The sequence below is a fragment of the Centruroides vittatus genome, unplaced genomic scaffold, assembly GCF_030686945.1.
Source record: "Centruroides vittatus isolate TY-2023 unplaced genomic scaffold, ASM3068694v2 contig_738, whole genome shotgun sequence".
NCBI lineage: Eukaryota > Metazoa > Arthropoda > Arachnida > Scorpiones > Buthidae > Centruroides > Centruroides vittatus.
Window position 1 is genome coordinate 2,559,753 of NW_027122474.1, and position 22,936 is coordinate 2,582,688.

Sequence of the window (22,936 nt, forward strand, 5' to 3'; positions counted from 1 at the left end):
GAGAAAGTAGGCAGCTGGCTAGTATTCAGAGACTGGAGGTCCATTTCCGAAAGGAATTCACTTACCGCATGGCCCCTAGGATCTTCGACCGGGCTATGCCAGATGGGGGATTTTGAATTGAAATCCCCACATACCAGGATTGGGTTTGCGGAGAGTTCATTAATATACCCCTTTAGTGCATTAAGAGGGGGAAGGATGTCCTCTGAGGGTGGAGCATATACATTGAGGATGAACAGGTGGTGAGAGCCATAGCTGACTCTGATGGTAGTGATATAGCTGTTACAATATTGTGTCACCAACTGAGCATTCAGGTTATTATTGACAATTTGGAAGCCTGTCTTTATCGGAAGATTATCCTTGCTCCAGGTATAAATACTCCCCCTGCCTAACAGGGCGACCTGTCCGTCGTGGAGGTAGGGTTCCTGGAAAGCAAGGATGTCAGCCTTCAATTCTACAGATGCCTGGATGGTATTTGACATGGCTGCCTTACACTTCTGTAGGTTTATCTGCAGTATGTTGAGGGTACTCTTTGTAGGATGCATTGAATTGTTTGTCTGTTTGTAGATGTAATTGTTGGCCATGTTGAATGCCTGGGAGAGAGCCATTATTCATAATTTGTTGCCTGAATCTGAGTTGCTTTATACCTTTTAAGGATCGGACATGATTTGTCAAAGGCGTTGTGATCAGTCGAGACCGCCTTATTTGCTGGGACTCTCTTGTTGTACTGCCTGCAGTTATAGCATTTAGGGCCACATTGTAGGTGTGGACAGTCCTTAAATTTGTGGCGCTTTGTACAGTGGGTACAACGCTGTTTCTCAGTGCATCTGTGCGATGTATGCCCAAACCCAGTGCAGTTAAAGCAGCGGGTAATTGCTATATAATCATCCAGAAGAATTGAGGACCAACCTATGTAGACTCTTTGGTTCTGTATGAGCGAGTTTCTTATGCCTGGCTGGACACTTAAGATGACGTGCCTGGTATGGCTGTTTCCTTTGGGACGAAAACTGCGATTAATTTTGGTGCTGTTGATAAACTCTTCTTCGGGTAGAATTTCATGTAGAAAGCTATTTTGTTGATAGATATTCTGAGTTAGGTCGCCTTCTTCTATGTAGTTGGGCACGTTATACAAGATTAGTTTTGGTAATTTCTTGATCCTATCCACAATCCGTATTTTATTTGCTAAGGCCTCGTGATTTTGGACTGCTTTTTTTAGAGTCTGGAGGTCGGTTTCATCATGCAACAATATCTTAATGTCTCCGCTGGGGAGAGGTCTTGCTGACTTAATTTTAACTCCGAGCCTTTTGGGATCGACGTGCGTTTGTAGGAGTCCCATTGTCTCTTCGGGGATTGGTGTTGGTTCCTCGGGTTCCCTTATGGCTGAAATTATTAGATCATGATTCTCATTTTTTGGGTTATGTACCCCTTCAAGTTTGGCCGATTTGGCTGTTATAAGTTTTGTGGTCTGACTCATCGGCGTAAGATTCTTCTTTACAGCAGCAGAGTATGTGCTTTTGAGTTGATGGGTACCAGTGATTTCGAGCACCTTAACCCTTTCATGGAGAGCAAGCACGACCCCGAAGATCTGATTGGCGGCGGCATGCATTTTCACCGCAGCCTCCCTTGCCTGAGTACGCTCCTTCGTTTTTACGAAAACGTTGGAGTTGATGGGAATATTAGATAAGATTAACTCAAGATTCTCATTAATTGCAGTGATTAATTCTTCTTCCACAAAGCTGTTGTTTAATGTATCATTTTCGTCCTCAGTGATCATTTTGTTCATAAACAAAAGTACTTTACAGGGAAAGAACGGGACTGGAACGTTTGGACGGGGAGCCCAAGCTTATTCAATGGCTTGAGCCGGGTTGGCCTCTTCAGAGGGCGAGAAACACGACACGCCGAAACGGCGCGAGACCGCCGAATGGCTAGACAGAGAATTACACAAACTGGGCGCGCACGAGCGACGCCCTATAAGCTCGACCGACAACGGAAAGCAATAACGAAAGTGAAACAAAATTGGCCAAAACAGGAGAGGCAACAGCCGAAGACGCTGAATGCCGACCGGCTTATCTACGCCGATTGACTAGCACTACCACGTGGCAGAAGACTTCTTTGTCTAACGGTGAAATTACCCAACGATTTTGCGCTACAGTTACGAAAGATACTAAAATGAAACTTACAGGTTAGGATACTTATCGAACAGGCAAGATAATACTGACAATAATTCCGGCGAATCACAGTAGGGGTCTCCAGCGGGGGCCGAAAATGAGCGAAAGAATCGGACGTTAATTACTCCGAAAGTTGATGTCCAAACTTAAAAAAATTATACACACAGGAAGTAATCGTTGACCTGGGACTAGCGATACCAGATAATCCAAGAACATCAGGCGAAAACCAAAAAAAAAACACGAACAAAAACGGAGCACGAAAAACACCGATACCGGTCAATGTCAAATGCCTCTTTTGTCGCATCACTAGTATATCTCAAAGGATGCGACGGGGTTGTTGTAGATTTTAAATGTTTCTCACCATAGCTGTAAAAATCTAAATATGTTAAACTTAACAGATTGTCCGTTGTTCGTTTTAGGACCAAGTGTTCACGGAAATTTCCAAAATTTACAACTTTTCGGTCACTCTCATTGAACTGGAAAAATTTCTGTCTTTATTACATCTAATATTACGAAGAGATCAGACCCCACTGTACTGGGCAAGAGATTGGTTGGGTTAAGCTTCTGTTTAAGTAAAATTTCGGCTCTTTCATCGGGGTTTTATTTATGTTTCTAATTCCCTAATCGCTTAATTATTTAACTACTACTTAAGTAGAAATAAGTTGAAATCAGTTACTTTGTACTTGAATATCTGTAGTCTTGGGAAAGAAGTGGAAAGAAATTTTTATGACAACCGATACATAAATCGTAAATTTAAGGAAAATAAATTCTAGAGCTTTTTTTGTACCATTGTACGTCTCATTCATTAAATTTGATTGTAAATGATGCTGCCAAAGTAACAGTTAATTTTTTAACACTACTAGAATTGTACACGTTTTTTCTGCACCCCCTTACAGATGGGACACACTAAATCGTAATATCACCGGTTTAACATTGAAATTCGTAAGTAATATAAGATGGGAGAGCAGAATAAATATATCAAATATTTTAATGGATTTTTTTAAAACTTCTGTCAACTATACAGAACTATCGTTAAAACATGCCAGTAAATTCCTATCGGTTGGGTTAAGTTAATAAATCTAGTCTAGGGTGGGCAAACTTTTTTATAACATGGGCCAGAATAAATTTATGTTTTTTCCACGGGCTGTACTAGTTAATTGACACCTTCTTGTGATTTGTAATTTTTTTAGTCTGCAAATATGAAATAAATAAATAAAAAGTTAATTACTACATTTATTTCTCTTGTTGGTTTTCAAAAATTACAAAAAATTGGAAAAATAACTATTAATTAGTTATTTTTCCAATTTAATAATCTATTAAAGATCTCGCGGGCCGGATAGAAACTTTTCGCGAGCCGTAGCTGGCCAGCGGGCCGGGGGTTGCCCGCCGTTGAGTCTACTCATGATTCACATAATCGGGCGAGGGCGGCTGAATATTTAGCAGGCAGGCGGCTAACAGCCCACAACCGGTCCGGGATATAAAATTAGAAGCTTTATGTGTGAAGCATCCACCAGCTAAACCGGGTGACGTTGGTGCTCTGTAAAGCGCATGCGCCAATGCCTATAATCTGGCTGCTTGGAAGTTGATGGGCAGGTGGCTAACAGCTCAGAACTGGTCCGAGATATAAAATTAGATGCTTTATGCGTGTGTCGCTTCTACCAGCTAAACGGGGTGAGGTTGGTGCTCTGTAAACCGCATGTGCCAATGCCTATATAATCTGGCTGATTGGAAACTGACCCGGTTTCGACACTCCTTCCGCCACTGAATTATTCGAATATACAATAGCAATCTTATCGTTTTTTTCACATGTAGTATAGAAATTTGTAAAAGATACATAATGCAGTTATAATAAAATATTAATTTTAATTAATGCAAAGTACGTTAAAATATGAACATTTATATTTTATAAAATACAAGGGAAGGTCATTGGAAGGTGGAATCGGTGCTTCCATTGCTTCCAATGACGACACGCCACTGACTACTACTACTGTTTATTTCTTTATGGATGAGAGATATTAGAAATTAAATTTTTACAAATTTAATTTCTAATATCTCATATAATCTCAGATGTTATATCCATGAATTCTATTAGTAATGTTTATGATTTTAATTAAATATAATTGACTTATTTATTAATAATTCAAGATATACGTACTAATATTTGTATAAATAAACTCACTAACCTTATGTGGGCCTTGCATTTAATTGTTAAAACTGTTATAACCATTTTCGGTCCACACCTAGGACCTTCTTCAGGTAGATTTACTTAAAAAATCGAATCCCTCCAGTGCTGGCGTTCTAGCTTGGAATGCATAGAAGATTCTGAAATATTCAAATTTGAATGCTTCCTTTTTAAAGTTTTTTTCTTTCATTGAATATCCAATAGGATGCATCTATTCAAAGAAAGAAAAAATTTTTGCAATTAAAGGCAAGGCTCACATAAAGCTAGTGAGTTTTATTTATATTGATTAATGCTTTGCTGTTAGAAAATTACCCTAATATTTGTTTTATGATATATATCTATCAGTCTAGTTGTAAGTGATTAAAATGGAAGTATAATTTAATGCAAAATATTATACGTTTGAATATAATATAAATGTTAATACGTTAGAATTTTGTTTGATAAAAGAATAATTTATAATTCTATTTTAAAAAAATGAAAAGAATATAATTTTATTTCAGATGTATCTTCAGAAGTCTTCTAATGAAAGAAAACCTTGCTATTATTTCTCCATTGAGTTAGGAAGTAAAGGCAAGATAAACATTCTTTATTTTTAAAGTTTTATTTTAAATAAACTTAATTGTATTAAAGAAAAAACTGGTAATAAATTTATTATAATTTTATTTTGTTTACTATAATTTTATCAAAAAATAAATTCAAACCTCTAGTGCAATCTCTAAACAGTAGCCATTTTTTTCAAAAATGTAAAGAAAAGTGCCTATAGAATAAACTCCTATTATTTGTTCCTATCAGTGACTGTCATTCAGATGTTTGACTTATTTATTAAAATTTAATGACGTAATAAATTTAGAAGTTGATAAATCAAATCAAATAATTGTAATATATAAGCAAGAATATAATAAAATAATTAATGAGATATTAACTCAACATACATAAGACCAATTAATGAATAACCTAATGCAACATTTGATTAAAAAACGAAAAATGATAATAGGAAGATTGATTTAAAAAAAAGTATTATAGAAAAGAGTGATGCAAAATTTATTTTGTCTGGTCCAAATAGGTTACCAAAGATTAACATAAAAGTTAAAACACAAAACACTCACTCAATATAGACTGTTAATTGATATAAGGAATTACATTTTTTTATAATTTAGAAAAATTTGTAAAACAAAAATTGAAGTTGTTTTCAATCTTCCAATTTAGCATAAAAAATGTTGAAGAAGTCATACAAAAATTAAATAATAATAAAATGGCTACTCAGATCAATTAATGTGATTAGACATTAAAAATATGTATTTGTCAATCACCCACCAATGGATAATGACAACTCCTACCATACTACAAATATATTCCATGGGCAGTATTAGAAAATGACACACACAAAATATACTGAAACAGAGCCATAATCACAGATAAAACAATTCATCACAATAGACCTGACATTACTCTCATTGACAAATTCAGTAAGATTGCTTATATAATAGACATCTCTGTTCCAAACACTCATAATATAAAAAATGCTCACACTGAAAAAATCAACAAGTACACTCCACTCAGTCAAGAAGTAAGACAGATATGGAGAATGGATAAGGAGGTATTTATTGTACCTGTTGTCCTCTCTTTAACTGGTGTTTTACCACATACACTACACAAAAGTCTAGAAACATTAAACCTTAATAAAAACATATATATGGCACTAGAGAAAGCTGCAATATTGAACACATCACATTGTTGGGAAGTTTCTAGACGTTGATGCATATACCAATAACACAGAAGCTTAATTTAACACTTGTTTGGGTATCTATGCCTTGACTTTTGACAAGTCTGACATAGCACTTGGCACCACTATCAGCTGAGCATGACATTTGCAACATAATAAAATTTGTAAAATTAAAATATGAAAAAAATCTTTTTGAAAAAATAAAACAAATATTTAAAAATTATATTATTATAAAAATATTAATGTTAAATATTGTATTATAAAAATATATATTATTATTAAATTATAATATAGCAACACCCGAACAAATAAATAATAGTAAAACACGTATAAATCATAATGATAAAAAAATAGAACAAAACATCTAGGATACTAAAAATGTAGTTTACAAATTCAAAGTAGTTGTATGAAAAATAATATGTACATAGGGGAAACAACAGGGAACTAGAAACTAGATTTAGAGAGCATATTGCAACAATTAAAAACAATAGTCACACGTCTGCAGTTGCATGCCACTGTAATAATTAAAGATGTAAAATTTAAAAAAAACTGTGAAAGTAATTAAAAAGGAGCTTAATAACTTTAATAGAAAAATTTATGAACATTTAGAAATAATGAAATTAAAACAAAATTAAAATCAATAATAATGTAGGCATGCACATGTCTTGGTATCAATTTTTAGCTGGCAAGGAGATCTATTATTGAGTTTAAATACTCTGTAAGAGTAAGGTATAAGTTCCACACTGCGCTTTAGTCATAATTTTAAGTATTCATTTCTGGTTTCATGGTTTGTGTTTTACTATTTAATAATGTTAATTTTATGAAGTTTTGTATTATAAATATGTAATTAATAATTTGGAATGTACGTCAAAAGTAAGTAATATCTTAATGTACCTGCTTTAATGGCATAATTATAATTGTTAAAAAATCAGCTGATATTTATTTGTACCTTAGTTTTTGTACGGTTTTAATGTAAACAACTGTAAAAAAACTGAAGAGAAACGATACAAGTCCGAAATGCATTTTGTTAAAGGTACATAAAAAGAATAAAAGAAGAGTGTTATAATATATCAAAGTCAAGATAAGTTTGGCGAAACAACACTAACAGGGGAGTTGCTAAAATAACAGTCTAGTATTAAAATTTACTTGATTCTTGATTTCATAAATACATAGTATTTAAATATAATCATTCTTACATAAAAAAAAATAGCATTTTTCTATTGAAAAAATTTTTCTTTTAAAGATAGAACAAAAATTTTAAGAATGGTATTTGTAAATTTTGATGAATTTTTAAATTTATTTTTGTATTTTTCACAATTTGTACATCATTTAGAACTGTCACATGAATAAAACAAAAATGTATTTGTAATTTTTTCATTTTTGTAACTTAACAAATTTAAAATTTTCCATAATTGAGTGGCTGAATATAAACAGCTTTATTAAATCTATAATGTTACAGAAATTTTAAAACTTAGTGATGAGAATGCATCAAATATTTATACAATGAAGTATTAATATTTATGGATGAAAATAGAACAGAATGGAAAATTATCATTGTTATTTTTTGTCTATTGGTAATGTTTTGCATAATTAAATAAGCTTTGGTTTTTATGGATGATTTGAATATTAAAATCTCTCCTTGAAATTACACATTGCTTTTGTGAATCATCTATAATTAATTATGCTGTCTAGATGGTTACATTTTTACTTGCTTCTTGTATAAGAGAAGCAAGTAAGAAAGTAAAAGTATATACTCAAATGCTTTTATTGAGCAATTTACTCCAGAGACTTAAACAGTTTATTTCAAAGAAAATAAGGATATGCTTAATCATAATTTATATGTTACAGAAAACTCAAATTAAATTGAGCACTATATGCCAAGAATTATATTCAAAGTAATAAGGAAGAAAAACAACTGTCTGTTGGAATTTAATAACTGAAAAACTCACTAGTACTGTCAATGCTACATTAATGTCATCTTGGGTTCAAAAATCATGCCTGAAGATGACAATAATGCAGTAACAAATATTTCGAATGTAACCAACATAAATTAAATACTTTTTTATTAACATACTTTGCTTTGTATTGCTTAATCAACAGTAATGACATAGATATAATTTTGTATATTTCATTTATTAATATAGACTCAATATATGATGTTAGTCCAGTGGCGTAGTGAACATAACTGGCGCCCGGGGCACGACACTTTATTGGCGCCCCACTCCAGAAACACATGTAGTTTGTCTTGGAGACCATTTGGGCACCCCTCTGTGAGTGGCACCTGGTGCATGATAGACCCCCTTGCACCCCTCTTGCTCTACACCACTGTAGTCCTCTCATTTAATGTGATTTAAATAATTTTTCTTATCTAATTTTAACTTTTCCAATTCAGACTTTTCCAATTATAATTAAGATAATTTATTTATTTATTTAATCAATTATAAAATAACATTAAAATGTTTTAATAGTTTTTCATTGAAATGTTTCTGTTGTGGATTTAATTGTGTGATCTTAATAATTAGTACTATAGGTAGGAAGATCTGATTTAATTATGTTTATATTATAATTTGGTTTTCAAAATGTTCTAAGTACTGAGTAGAATTAATCTGTATTTCTGTGCATAAAATTGAATAAAATAATTTATTATATAAAATATCTAGGTGTACTAAACATTGAATCAAATACTACTTGTCCAATTATTGGATTCTTCATTGGCTAAATTTAGACAGAATGTTGTTAACTATTAATTACAGTATTATATTGTTTTATTTATTGATAGTTTTCATAATGTATTTATATAATTTATTTATTTAATCTAAATTATTTAAAGCCTGAAAAAAATTGTGACAGAGAAGTCAAATTTTTTCCAAAGACAAGCTTTGAACTGTTTTAGATTAAGTGAATGCAATTTTTACTTTCCCGGCTCTGTTATATGTAATGGAGGGAAATTATAGCGATCGGTCAAAAAAGACCCCTCGAGATTTTTACATTTTCGGATTCAGGATCTTGAAACATCAAGAAATGCAAAAACAATTTAGGGGTTTTTTTTTGTACATATGGATGTTTGTGTGTGGGGCACGATTTTGTTCACTCTCTTTGAACATTAATAACTCCTTTTTAGGTAATTATTTAAAAAAAATTTTTTGTGAATTACATGTATGTTAAATATAAATAATTATTAAATACATTCTGTAATTTTTTATATAGTTTTACCGATATACATAATAAAGTAAGGACTGAAGAGAGGCATAAAGCTCAAAATGCCTATCCGTTGTAAATTATAGAAAATAAAAATCTATTTCTTCCATCAAGAGGAGTGTTCTTGTATGATTTGTTCTCAATAGCAACTTTATGCTAAGTTACAAAGAACATACAACTCCTGTGACTTTTGTCAAAAATTTCTGAAATTTTACAGAGAAGTTTGTGTATTAGGGGATTAATGCTATTAAATTTTGGTGGTTAAAGTTTTAAGGGGACATAAAGAGGGTTGTGTGTTATATCTCGAGTATAGTCGGACTTATTAATAATTTTCCTCATTATTAACATTAGTTTTTATAAAACTTATCCTACTCTCAAAATTAAGCTTTTTGCTATTTCATAATAATAATATAAAAAGTTTTTTAATAAAATATCATAACAGATGCTCCACACACAGTTTTAAATGTTGCCAGGAAAGTTAGGCAACTCACTGCTGGATTTTTTTTATATGCAAATATATTATTAATTCATTATTCAAAAAATATAGAATTATTTTAATTATTAACCAATGTTATAGCAAGTTAATTGCCTAGTAATTCTTATCTAATAAAAAATATTTAAATTACAGTAAGACTCGTGCTTAATGCTGCCTCACTTAATGCTGATTCGATATAACGTGGTCTGCTTGAAGCCTAAAAAATAGCTCAACATTTATGCTGATTTTAATTTTTGCGCCATTTCGTTGATTTGTACAATATATGATTATTTACAAACACGAACCAATCAGAAAGGTGTACTTTCTTTAAATCTATGTTTGTTTGGTGCAATTTTGGAAAAAAATATAACATCATGGATGCCATAGGAAATATTGACTTGGCTTGACTAGAATTAACTGATAAATGCGTGAACAGAGTGTGGAAGAAGTTATGGCTGAAGGTATCCAAGAATTCTCAACGAGAAGAGCCTATCGCTGTATTGTTAGGTTGACAAATTTGTCAACCTAATCGATACAGCATGACTAGGAGATGTGTACAAGCAGGATATTGAGGAGTTACTGCAGGTTTCTCATGAGAGCTTATTAACAACGACTTTCAAGAACTGGCAGAACAAGGAATTCGTGTAGAACTGGAAAATAGAGATTCTGAAAACGAAGATCCCAAAGAATTTCTCTACAGATTTCTTTAGTAAAGTTTGGTAACAATAACCAAAATCATTGATCAAATTGTAGCAAATGATCCAGATTTTGAAAAAAGTGCAAAAGCAAAACGAGGCGTTTTGGATGCAATCTTAAAAATTTCAGAAGAGCCGGGACCTTCATCACAAAAAATAAACTTTAAACATTTCTGTGTGCATATGTTAATGTGTTATTTACCATATATTATTATGCAAAGTAATATAAAAATAACCTAAAATTAAGTAAAATCTGTTTATTTTTGGTCGCGTGTTCACCTATCCCTATTTACTGTATATTAAAATAACCTCGTTTAACGCCGTTTCGCTTAGCGCTTTGTCGTCTAGGAAAGCATCCCCCGTGCTAAGTGGGGTCTTACTGTATTTATGTACTTGTAACCATAAAGTCTAATTTATATATGGTACATCAAAAATAAATCAAATTTTTAGCTCGTAGAACTTTTGTAATACTATCTTTAAAGTAAACTTTTTCTGCAGCTGTGCATTTCTCTCAAAAGAGTCTTGGAACCAATTTTTGTGATGTCTTTAAAGGTTTTCATTGCTGCAGCTTCCACATCTGCTGCTAATTAGAATCTGTGATCCTTTTATATTCTCCTTTCAGTTTAGGGAGCAGATAAAAATCTGAAGGTGTAAGTTTATGGAAATACAGAACTGTAACAATGAAAGTTCTTAAAGACTTTGGTTTTTTGACTATTTTTGGTAAGTGAAAGTACTTACTTTAATGGTAGTGTTTTGAGTTTTCTGTGATTTTGTTTAATAAAACCTGTGTCAAAATTTTGGTTTATTTTTTTGGCTGTACCATGTAATTCATATGTTATTTTGTGGTTGTGATGTACATCACATAAAAACCATGATAAATAAAATTAAAAAACTTGTGTATGTGTGTTAATTTTTGACTGTTGAATCCATATTTTTGTTATGTAGTACTTGATCAAAAATGAAGTAAATATATGGTAATTTCTAAAATTAATTAAAAAATGAATTTTTTCCTATTTCATTTAGAACTTAAGCAAGCTTTTTTTAGATTGTTTGGTTACATATTTTTCTTTTAAACATTTTTTCTATTTTTAGAAACTGTTATTGGTGCTGCTATTCTTAAAGGATTTTATGTAGTATTTGACAGAGAAAATAAAAGAATAGGATTTGCAAATGGAACTTGTTTCACTAAATATTCAAAATTTATTGCAATGGTAACTGCATCTGAAGAAACCAGTAAAAGTATGTAGATTGTACTTCTTAAACTTATATATAATAAAATGACTTTGGAGTAGTATTTTATATTAAAAAAATTGGTTATATTATATACAGTAATACCTCGGTTTTCGTTGATAATCTGTTCGAAAACAACCAGCGAAATCTGAAGCTGACAAAAACCAAGACAAATTTTTCCATATGAATCAATGTAAATCCAATTATTTTGTTCTAGACACTCCAAAATACATACAAAAAAAAATACATTTTATAGAGGATAAATATAGTGTTTAACACTAAAAACAATAAGAAATTAATATAAAATGAATATAAAAGACTTTTCATTGATTCAAATTGATAATAACTATTTGACATCTTCAATTGTTTGTCAATCTCTATTTCGTTAGCATATTCATGCCTTTTTTTTAACTCTCCGCCTTGTGGGCACTAAGAAGGCCTCTTTTAGCAAGCCCATTATGGGTTTGGCCAGGCCCACAATGGAGTGGGGCCTGACATATCCAGATGGATCTACTCCTGAAAAATTCTTGGGGATTTGTTGACCTGCCCAGATTCGAACCTGGGTCCCCCAGAGCAGTAGGCTGCCACCTTGACCGCTCGGCCATTTGGCTGTCAAAATTCACACCTTTTGCTACATTAACCTCCTTTATTGTTTTCTTTTTCGCCACAGTGGAACTTATCATGGATGTTGACTTCCCGTACTTACAGCCGATTTCAGCAATCTTAATGCCAAATGCTCTTGTATTTTCCAATGATTTCCTTTTTCAATTCAATTGTGTTCCTGATCTTTGAAGGGCTGCTGGCTCTGGAAACTTTCTTTGGTCCCATGATGAAGCTAAAAGGAAAGGAAAGCAATGGAATTGTTTAGCTGGATGTGTCGGGTAATGCTCACACAATGAGAAACAACACCACACTGAACAGGAAAATGCGTGAGTTGCCTTTTATTTTCACAAAATTAGCAGCAAGGTCATGTGGTTATGCTGATGAAAACCAAGACAAATTTTTCGTGGAAAAAATCGACGATAACTGAAGTCGACAAAAACCAAGGTATTACTGTACTAAGCAATCAGTAAATTAGGAACATCTGTCTAACAATGGGTGATCACAACTTGCAAATGCCAGGGTATGGACTCTACCAGATGCCAAACATCCTCTATTCTTAACTGGACTCATTCCTGCTTGAGCAGTTTTGTCAGTTGGTGTACAGTACATTTCATGGAGTAGTGGATGACCTCACCACACCTTCCAGTATATCTGAATCATGTTCAATAGGGTTGCAGTCTGGTGAGTTTGGAAGCTTTTGCAGTGTGTGGAAGTCATTGTCTTGTTTCTCCAACCATCCCCCCTAGTGACACGGTGCATTATCATGTTGAAACATAGCATCATTGTCAGGTAACATAACCTCAAGTTATGGGTACAGATGATCACTTAACAAGTCTCTGCATAGTTCACCATTCAAAAATTGTGGGATTACAACCAAAGACCTTGCCAAGAGAATGCTTCCCATACTATAGGATACCACTACTAGCTTGTGGAACTCCAACTGTTCAGCCAGGGAATGCAGCTTCATGCTGTTTATGCCAGATTTGGAGCCATCAATCAGTGTGGTTCAGTAGAAAATGGGACTCATCACTCCAGACAATCTTCTTGCACATGTCCAAGGTGTAATGACATCTTTTCCTCTTCCATGTGAGATGTTTGGGGTGATGAGTGGCCAACAGAAGTGCCCATGCAGTATGATGGCTATTTAACCCAATTGACACAAGATATGTCACATGGTCATTGTCAAAACATGTCTGCCTTGTCCACAGTTGTACTGGTGAATAAGTTGTTTTACTGTGGCATGTCTTTGTTCAGATACTAGTTATAACAATCATCTCTGGGATCAATTACATGTAGCTGGCCACTGTGTGATCTGCTGGATGTTTGTGCATGATCCATCTACTTGCGTTAAATCCTGGATGCCATGGTACAAGAACAACAAGTGCAGTTTTGGAAATAATGGCACCCACTCTGCAGACTTCAATGATCTGCTCAAAGTCACTCAAATTACCTTCTTTGTCTATGAATGGCAAATATTGCCTTCTACTATACAATGACAAGTCAATGTGTCAAGACTACAGCAAATTGTGACATGAGAATTACAGAACAACCCTTTACCACTTCTGAGATGGTGCTGGCATGATGTTCCTAAAGCAGTGATTGTTCAGTGTATATTAAGCTAAATTCATTTCTATTAGAAAAGCTAATGTTTGGCTAGTATAATCAGTTTGTTAAAAGGTAAATGTATAAGGCTGGCTTAAAAAGTAACCTCAAAACTACTATGAAAAGTGAGTTTTATTTCAGCAGATGTGGTTGGGATATGTTGTAGGAGATCTCTTGGTATACTTAAAGGCTAATCAGTATCATGATATCAGTATAGCCAGTTTAAGGTGGCAGCACGCGTGGAGTTTGCACCAACAAAGAATAGCTTTCTGTTATCTGCTTTTTGGCAATTGAAGATGTAAAATCCCACATCTTATTGTAAATTTCAAACACACTATGGGAATGCTTGCCTATCTCTCCAGCAAGTCTGTTAACGGAGCCACAAATACAAGAATTGTAACAGATTTGGCCAACCCTGCACAGTCCAGATGTTGTCACATTCCAGGAAGTTGTGGCTACATATGAACAAATTCATCTAGAATAACACAACACTGAGGAAACTGACTGAGAGTTTGCAAATGAGTATTAGTTCAGTTTATCCTATCATCCATGACTTGTTGCAAAATGGAAAAGCATCTGCTTTTTCCAAAAGTAGGTATCCAGGCAGATAAAGCTGGAAGTGAAGAGACAATAATTTATTTTGAGTTTCTTCTGCATTCTCCATTTTCTTGAGTCCTTTGATTATATATAATCTGAAATAACATAAAAGCAGATGGAAATTTCATTTGAGTGAAGAGGAATATGAGATGGTGCATGAATGGCTCTACACTAAATAAACAACAACTAACCCGTTATATATAAAAACCAACAACTGCCGAATTATCGGGCTAGCAAATGGCTATAGTAATATTAATAATTTAAGTTAATTTGGTACTAGAGTTAGGCGTTAGGCGCCATCTCTTGCTAAAGATTTAAATTATTTAATTAAAATTCTAATTATTAAATTTAGCAAGAGATGGCGCCTAACGCCTAACTCTAGTACCAAATTAACGTAAATTATTAATATTACTATAGCCATTTGCTAGCCCGGTAATTCGGCAGTTGTTGGCTCTACACTAATACTAAAGAATCCATTTCATTGTAATTCAGGCACTACTGAAAAAAATGACTAACTTATATTGATATCAGAGAAACTATATCAAAAATTTGATATTACAGATAAACAAACCTGATGTCACATTTTTGGTAATATGTAATATCAGGTTTGGTTACTGTGGAAAAAATTATTATACTAAACTTATAACATCAAAATAGCCTTTAAATATCTTTCATTAGTTTTTGGAATATTAGAAAAGTTTGTCAAAATTAAATCTTTCATATTTCTGATGAGATATTAGTGCACAATTGTTTATCAATACTGTTAAATATATTTATTATTCTCTGTATATAGTTTATTTCTAATTTTCATGTTACTTAACTGGCTGCTTAAGCTTAATTTTTAAATTTATATTAGTAAATTCAAAATATTCCAAAATATTTCTTATACTTTTATCAATAATTTCTGTACAAACTTTTTAACGGATGTTGATGTGCTATCACACATTAATAAATTGAAAACCGACCTCTCTTCCTTCTGTAACGTAATTTTGTATTTATTATAATAGGGAAAAATCTTTATAATGTTTAACATATTGAAAATATGAAGGTTTGTTTGTTAGTGGATTTTTATTTTCATAATTAGAGAAAATAAATTCACTTGATTTTACTTAGGTAACATTATTATTGTATAAAATTCTTCCATTTATCTTACTTTCTAGTAGATTTGAAATTTAATTTATGTGACTGTACTAGCTGTTACCTGCGACTTCGCCCGTGCGGATTTTGCAAGCAAACGCCATTTATATTCAGTATTTCAACAACCATAGTAATTATTATATAACACTTACCAAATAAGTCAATTGTTCATTATTGTTTTGTTCTATAGTTGTGCAGATAAAATTTTGAAAAAATTAATAATATATTTTTTCATTTCTTTCAGACAATAAATATACCATCTACATATTTTTATTAAATTCAGAAATATCAAAATTATATAACTAACACTATGTTCTTTAAGTAATTATTCAGTTAAATTGCCATGAGTGCTCTCTGTCACATCTTTGTTTACAAAATTTAGTATAATATGCTACTCACACCAAGTAACAGTAATAGGAAGTAGAGCTCACCGTGTGCGGCATTACCAAATATTTTTCTTCCGAGCGCTTTTGACGAATGTATTTCTGTTGTCTTCAGGCGAATAAGATTTTTATATCTAACTTGAATGTTTGAATAGAAAAGAACACACATAAATTTAAATAAAACGATGTTTTGGGCCACATTCGATATGAATCTGCTACGATTTTCAAATACGTACGATGTTATGAATGTGATGTAATGTGGTGCATGCGTGGTGCTGTTTCCCATCAGTGGTGTGACAGATGATGTAAATCACTGTTTAACCGTTTGTGTAGGGCGATCCATATGTTAGGCAGCTTCAGAGTAGGTGCGTTGCACATTTCCAACGTTGTTATGAATAGAGACGCCCATAAAAAGAGGCACTTTCGGTCGCTGCAGGCCCTTAGTATAGTAGACTGGGCCCATAACGGGTTCATGTCGCACACCCTTCTTGCAAGTTCAATGTTGCACCTTCCTTTGGGATTTTCCAATGAAACCGCATAAATTCCTGACTTCGCAAAGACAGAGAACTTGTCTTGGTCATTGCAGAGAAGTCTGCACAAACTAAGTAACGGAGAAAGGGCAGGAGCAGACCATGTTGTCTAAACATGCAGCAAATGTGTAGAGAAAGCAGACCGAGGTATGGTAATGCTGGTTGTACAAGCATAACTTCCCTCCTGTTAGTTAACATGGTGCTTGGAAACAGCATCTTCTTGACTCTGTTGAGTACATGTGTGTACTTAGCACATGAGAAACCCCCTGCATGTACCTCTAAGTTAATGTGTAATTCACCGCATGTAAGTTCTTGGGTTGATGGTAGCAAGAATGCTCTTTGCAGTAGGGCTCGCCGCCCTACTGCAAAGAGCCATGCAATGGTGGCATTGACGTAATGTGCAGGCCAGAATGCATTTGCTGGGACGATGTGTGGTAGCATATTGAACTTGTGTTGAACCTAGCCACTTTTCCTGTTCAGGAAGGAGTTGGAAGTCACTCAGGTTATACGCTGGGTGTTTAAAGATGGTGAAGACTTCACCACCTTTCAGACTTCCACCCAGCTTAAAACTTTTTAATGTATGAAGACTTCCACCTCTTTCCTGAACTGAAAATGTGGCTAGCAGGGCAGAGGTTTGAGACTAATGACAATCTTCAAAACAATGTTGTTAAGGCCATCCCAATTCACTGGCAGCAACATTCTATGACAAGGGAATGGAAAAGCTTGTCCACAGATATGACAAATTCCTCAATCTTCACAATGATTATGTTGAAAAGTAACCATGCTTGCACCTAACTTTTGGTAATAAATTCATTTTGTTATTTACACTTGTCTTTGTTTCATGGATCATTGTAGCTTGAAAAAAAAACCCACCCTTGTAATTTATCTCATTTTTGACATACTAAGATAATTAAATATGACAAGTATTGACAGTTCAATACATCACAGTATAATCATTCAATACGAAAATTGAAACAGATGTCACCAGTATTTCACCAGTACAATTGGGATATTTGCTGAATTGAGTAACAATTGGTTGCAGCTTTTAATATTCTATTCTGTTTAATATGTGTCATGTAATATCTTTTTAATAGATATTGTATATGTTCATGATAGACTATAAAGGAAGATATGATTTTTTTATTATGGCAAAGATTCTTGAACAAGTAATATGTTATTTTAATTAAACTTGAGCACTTGTTGAATTAACTAGAATTTTTCTAATCGTCTTTAAGAGTAAGAGTTAAAAATTTCTATATTTTTATACAAATATATAAAAATATATTTACTTATCATTTTTTGTTGAATGATGTAATGAAACAGATAAAGAGAAAAATTGATGTAATTATAAATAAGATATTTTATCATTTTGTTTAAAAAATTTACAGGACAAGTCAACAAAAAATTATATATCAAATCTTATAATAATTATTTTAATATTAAAGAAAATTAATTGAATTTTATTATAAATTTCTAATTAATTGAATTTATTACCGTTTTTTAATTACAGCATCTGAAGATTGCATGTATTTTCCGAACAAGCATGGTGCCGAGACAGGAATAAAGATTGTCTCGTACGTTGTTGCCTTTATCTGCCTAATATGTGCTATTCCTCTTCTCATAATGTTAATGAGGTGGATATGGGTGCATCTGATTTGCCCAAAAATAGACTCTTCAGAGAACAGCAGTTTAGTTGAAGGAAGTCAGTGATGACATTTCGCTTGTGTTAACTTGTTAACATAATATTAAGTTTGATATATAATTGTATTCCTGTTGTGATCATTTATAAAATGAAGGTAAATATATTATAATAATTAAAAATTTTGTTACGATTAACAAATTTATATACTCACTATAGTAATGAGCATTCAGAGTATTCTTAATGTGGTGAAATGTTGGTATAACATATTAATAGAAGAATAATATTGACAAAAACCTTGTTTTAATTTATTATGTAACAAATATTGTGTTTAAAATTCTAATTGAATGGTTCATATTAGTCCAAATGATGATAACAGAATTTGAATATGACAGAAAAATATTTACATAATGTATTAAATTTACCTTCAGAAGTAGTGTTTCTCAATAAGTAGTATGCATTGTTGATGTCTACACAGAATTTTTAAGTCTAAAAATTACATACAGTTGACAACTGAAAAAATTGTTTTTTTTTTTAACATTTTAAAGGAAAAAATGCAGAAGATAATTTTAAAAATGTAAAAGAAGAAAAGTGAATTTCAAGATAATATTTTGTAAATATTTTTCTGTCTGGTAAATTTTTTTTTTTTAGTTTGAAGCTGTGGATTGTGTACCATAATATTCAATAGATAAATGCAGTTTGATCTTTATTTAAATAGCGATGATAAATATAAGAGAAAAATTAGAAATATTTAGGAACTTTAATGTTTATAAATATCTCAAAATTGTTTGAATAAGTAATTTTTGTTATACAGTGGGTGATCGGTTAACGAACATAATCCGTTCCAAGACTTTGTTCGCTATCCGAATCGTTCGTTAACCAATTATAGATTTACCATAGATTTTTATGGGAATTTGATTAATTCATTCTGGAGACCCCAAAAAATAAATAATTAATATTTCTTACTACATTTATTTATATGTAATAATAAAAATACATATATACGCAGTCTTGCATTTTTATTAGTCGTGTTTTTTCTGTTTGTGGGGGTTAAAGAATCTTTCTAATGTCGATTGCTTTTCTCTCTTCAGGATTTTTCAGAAGTAATTAATAGCATTGTAATTGTAGAGATCCCTGAGCCTATTAACCTCAACCTGGTTTGGATGCCATTCTAAGACTGTTGTTCTGACATCCTCCCACTTCTTTAAAACGTCTTTAATAGGAGATATTGTCATTAATCCTCTTTTACAAATGAAAACATATCTCTCCAAGTTTCTTGGTGTTTTTCTGTCATCAGATCCGTTTCAGGTTCCATTATGAGCTCTTCAATGTTCTTTATTTCTCAGATGTGATTTTTGTTACTCCTTTAGTTACTTGAGTCTTCTTGATTATATTGTATCTTTCTTAGATAAGATTGAACTGTGGCCTACTGTAGACCTGTTCAAGCCATACTGCCCAGCAACATCTGATATCCTCTGCCTACTCTCTACCTTTGCTATTATACTCTCGCCTTTCAAAAATAAAAATTGCAAAACTTAATGAGTGCCCGCTCGACAGTCTCGTGAATACTATAAAGAAATTGTTTGTCAGAATAAAGGCTGGAATTACGAGGGAGAGTTTCAAAGTTCAGAGGAATACTATCCGATCACTTATATATCGGGTTGAGCGTCGATGTCGACATCTCCCACACTCCGCTCCAAAAAATTTTGAATTGTTGCCTGAAGTCAAGAGAAGACCAATCAGTATTCATTTAATAATATAAAAAATATAATATGACGTTACAAAGTTAAAACTTTGTCTTTTGTCCTTTCTTTCCGCCGTTCACACCATCAGCAGTCCTCAAGTCCTCACAGTCCCTTGGAGACGACCTTTCTTTTGAGGCTACTGCCTCCGTGAGAAGATGCAGAGTAGGTAAAAGCGTCCTCTGGTGTTGTCGCCACAGTATTCATTATTTTACGTTGCCACTTCTTGTGTTTGTTCTGTGAGGTGTTCATTATCCAAACATGTGTTTGTTGTCCAAACATAAAAATCTTTCGCTAAAGTGTTTGTTATCCGATTTGTTTGTTAATCGAACTGTTCATTAACCAATTACTCACTGTATACTAATTGACAATTCATTAATTTTGCTTTTCTAATATTAGATTGTTACCAACAGTTCACTTGTAACAACAAAATTAATCTCAAAAATGTCCTCTTTACTCAGTTTGAGTATAGAAATGACTAATTAAAAAAACAATAAAATCAAAATTACATTTTATTAATAAATCAAATATTTATATTGATGATAATAAAAAATATATATATATTTTTAATTACAATTTTTGGATGTTTCTATTAATAAAGTTGAGGTATTAATGAAATGTTAAATACAATTATATTTAATTCTGTGATAATTATCTGGATTTTTCTTCCTGAAAGTTTATTGAAGTACTTGTATATTTATCTTTGATATATTGTATATTTCTATATTTATCATATATATCTATATATAATTTAATACATACTTTGTTTGATTGGTTTCATAAATTAAATCTCTAATATTTTATAGAGTAGTTTAGATTGTATTTTAATAGATAGACTGTTATTGATAAAGGTTGTATATACTATAGTTAAACTGTCCAAAATAGAATTAGTTTAAATATAATCTCTCTATAATTTTACATACAATATAGATATTGGTATTATTCAACTCTTTTGATTTGTTTCGAAAATCTCTTTTGCTGCATTAACTCAAGGAACTATAATAGTGATATATTACATTTTACCAGTTTTTATTTCATTACTAATTTTGAAAATTATTAAAAAACATTGCTATTGAGTGAAAAATATACGATCATATACTTAAAAATTAATATATATAGGCATCCTTTGTCAACCACAATTTAGTGTCAACCTAGAAATTCTCCATCATCTTGAGATAACATAGAACCTTTAATGCATTGTCTTCACAAACATGAATTTATGACCAATGCTAAAAATTTCGAGTTTGTATAGTGGGTTTTTTAGAAATAGTCCACTCTTTAAGATTTTCTTTGAGTTCAATGTTGCCATACGCATATTAAAATTTCAATAGGTGCTTTAAATTTCTGATTAAATTATGAAAAATTATTGAACACAAAAATTTGTCTCGAAACATGATAGATATATGAGATTGTCTGCTCTTTGATAAGAGAAAACTAATCTGAAATATTTGCAACAATTTGTTTTCTCTCAATGCCAGTACAATGTTAACAGTAGTATACCTAGTGTTGATGATGATTGGGTGGCTGAGTGGTTAAGTTGTGAACTTACTGTTCTGGGAAACCCAGGAATGAATCTGGATGAGTTGAAAAATTCCAGAAATTTTTTGGAGAGTGATATGTTCAGACTCCATGCCTCACCATCTGGACATCCAATTGTAAGTCTGACTGAATTCATGATAGGCTTGATAAAAAATCCCTGTTAGTGCCCACAAGGCAGAAGAAGTAAAAATAAACCTAAAAAATACCCAGTGTTTGCCAATTCAGTGCTTTTGGCACTAAATCTGGTGTCTTTAATTGGTTGTTTCATGCCCTGTTTGTTAAACTATAACTGTGTCTGAACTTTTTATATAATGCTTTTTATGTATAGTACTATTACTCTGTATTCTACTTTTTTTACTACTAATAATTGTCTAGTAGGAAAAGCCAACGTTTTATCACATTAAACCTATTATTGTGATAAAGAAAATGAAGATTAAATAAATGCTTAAAAGTGCCAAAAGTTTTGTTGAAATCTTTCTACAAATTGTGTTATATTTCTCAGACTTCGCATTCCAAAATCAGCCTTTCGTAGCTATCGAGTCAGCCTCGTTTATAATCTAAGGTTGGCAAGTATGAAGTTTGATGGCTGGGTAGTGAGGGATTGGATCTAGTATATCCAGGACGGGTTGCTCATGAAAAATTCTTGGAAAGTTGCTCGTCTTGATTCAATCTCTGGTCTCCAGAGTGATAGGCTGATGCCTTAAATGCCTTGGCCATCTAGTCTTCAAGAAATGTCTAATTGAAAGTATTACAAAGCATATTTGTAATACTATATTATTATATAATGTTTACAGAAATTTTTGTTGTACTGTTGTATTGTTGATGTAAAATTAAATTTATTTTATAATATATATTCGGTGTCATTGTCATTGTTTTGACAACTGTGGTTGTACTGACTTGTGCCATTTTTCTGGAATGTAATCCTCACAGTTGACAAAGGATGCCTTCATTATTTTATTTTAAATTGGATATTTTAATAAATCTACAGTAAAATAAAAATGTACAAGTGGATATTAATATATTTTATGCATATATAGTTGACTTTTTATAAATTAATCTTATTTTTAAGTTTTATTTATAATTTATAAAAACTAAGTATTATATGCAAACCATATATTCATAAATAGTATTATTTTATCCCAGATGATAATTTTTCATTACAAGATTCCAAAAATTTGATCTCTCCTGACTTATGGGTGCTAAGAGGGTCTTTTTTCCATGTTCACTACGGCTTTGGTGAGGCCAACAGAACAGCTGGGAGATAAGAGTGAGACTCAGCATATCTGGGACAGACCATCTTCCAAAAAATTCCTGGGGTTTATTGACTGTCCAGATTCAATCCCCGGTCCCTAGAGCAGTAGGCTGACTCCTTAACCATCTTAGCCATCTGGCTGTCCAATGCATATAGTTTTTGAAAGTTCTTTTGTTTGTTGTTGTTTTATAATAAAATGTTAATTTGTTTTGTTCACTTGAAGAAAGCAGTATTTGGCTGCTTC

The 22,936-nt window shown here is 32.2% G+C and overlaps 1 protein-coding gene across 1 annotated transcript in view; it reads left to right on the top strand.

Moving 5' to 3' along the window:
• Positions 1-18,321, top strand: part of LOC136980951 (beta-secretase 1-like) — a 43,495-nt gene extending 25,174 nt beyond the window's left edge. Inside the window, exons 9-11 of the mRNA XM_067277150.1 lie at positions 4,848-4,917; positions 11,531-11,677; positions 18,031-18,321. Coding sequence (XP_067133251.1) covers positions 4,848-4,917; positions 11,531-11,677; positions 18,031-18,230 — 417 coding nt within the window. The 3' untranslated portion in view covers positions 18,231-18,321. The remainder of the gene's footprint in view (positions 1-4,847; positions 4,918-11,530; positions 11,678-18,030) is intronic.
• Positions 18,322-22,936: the final 4,615 nt, after the last annotated feature.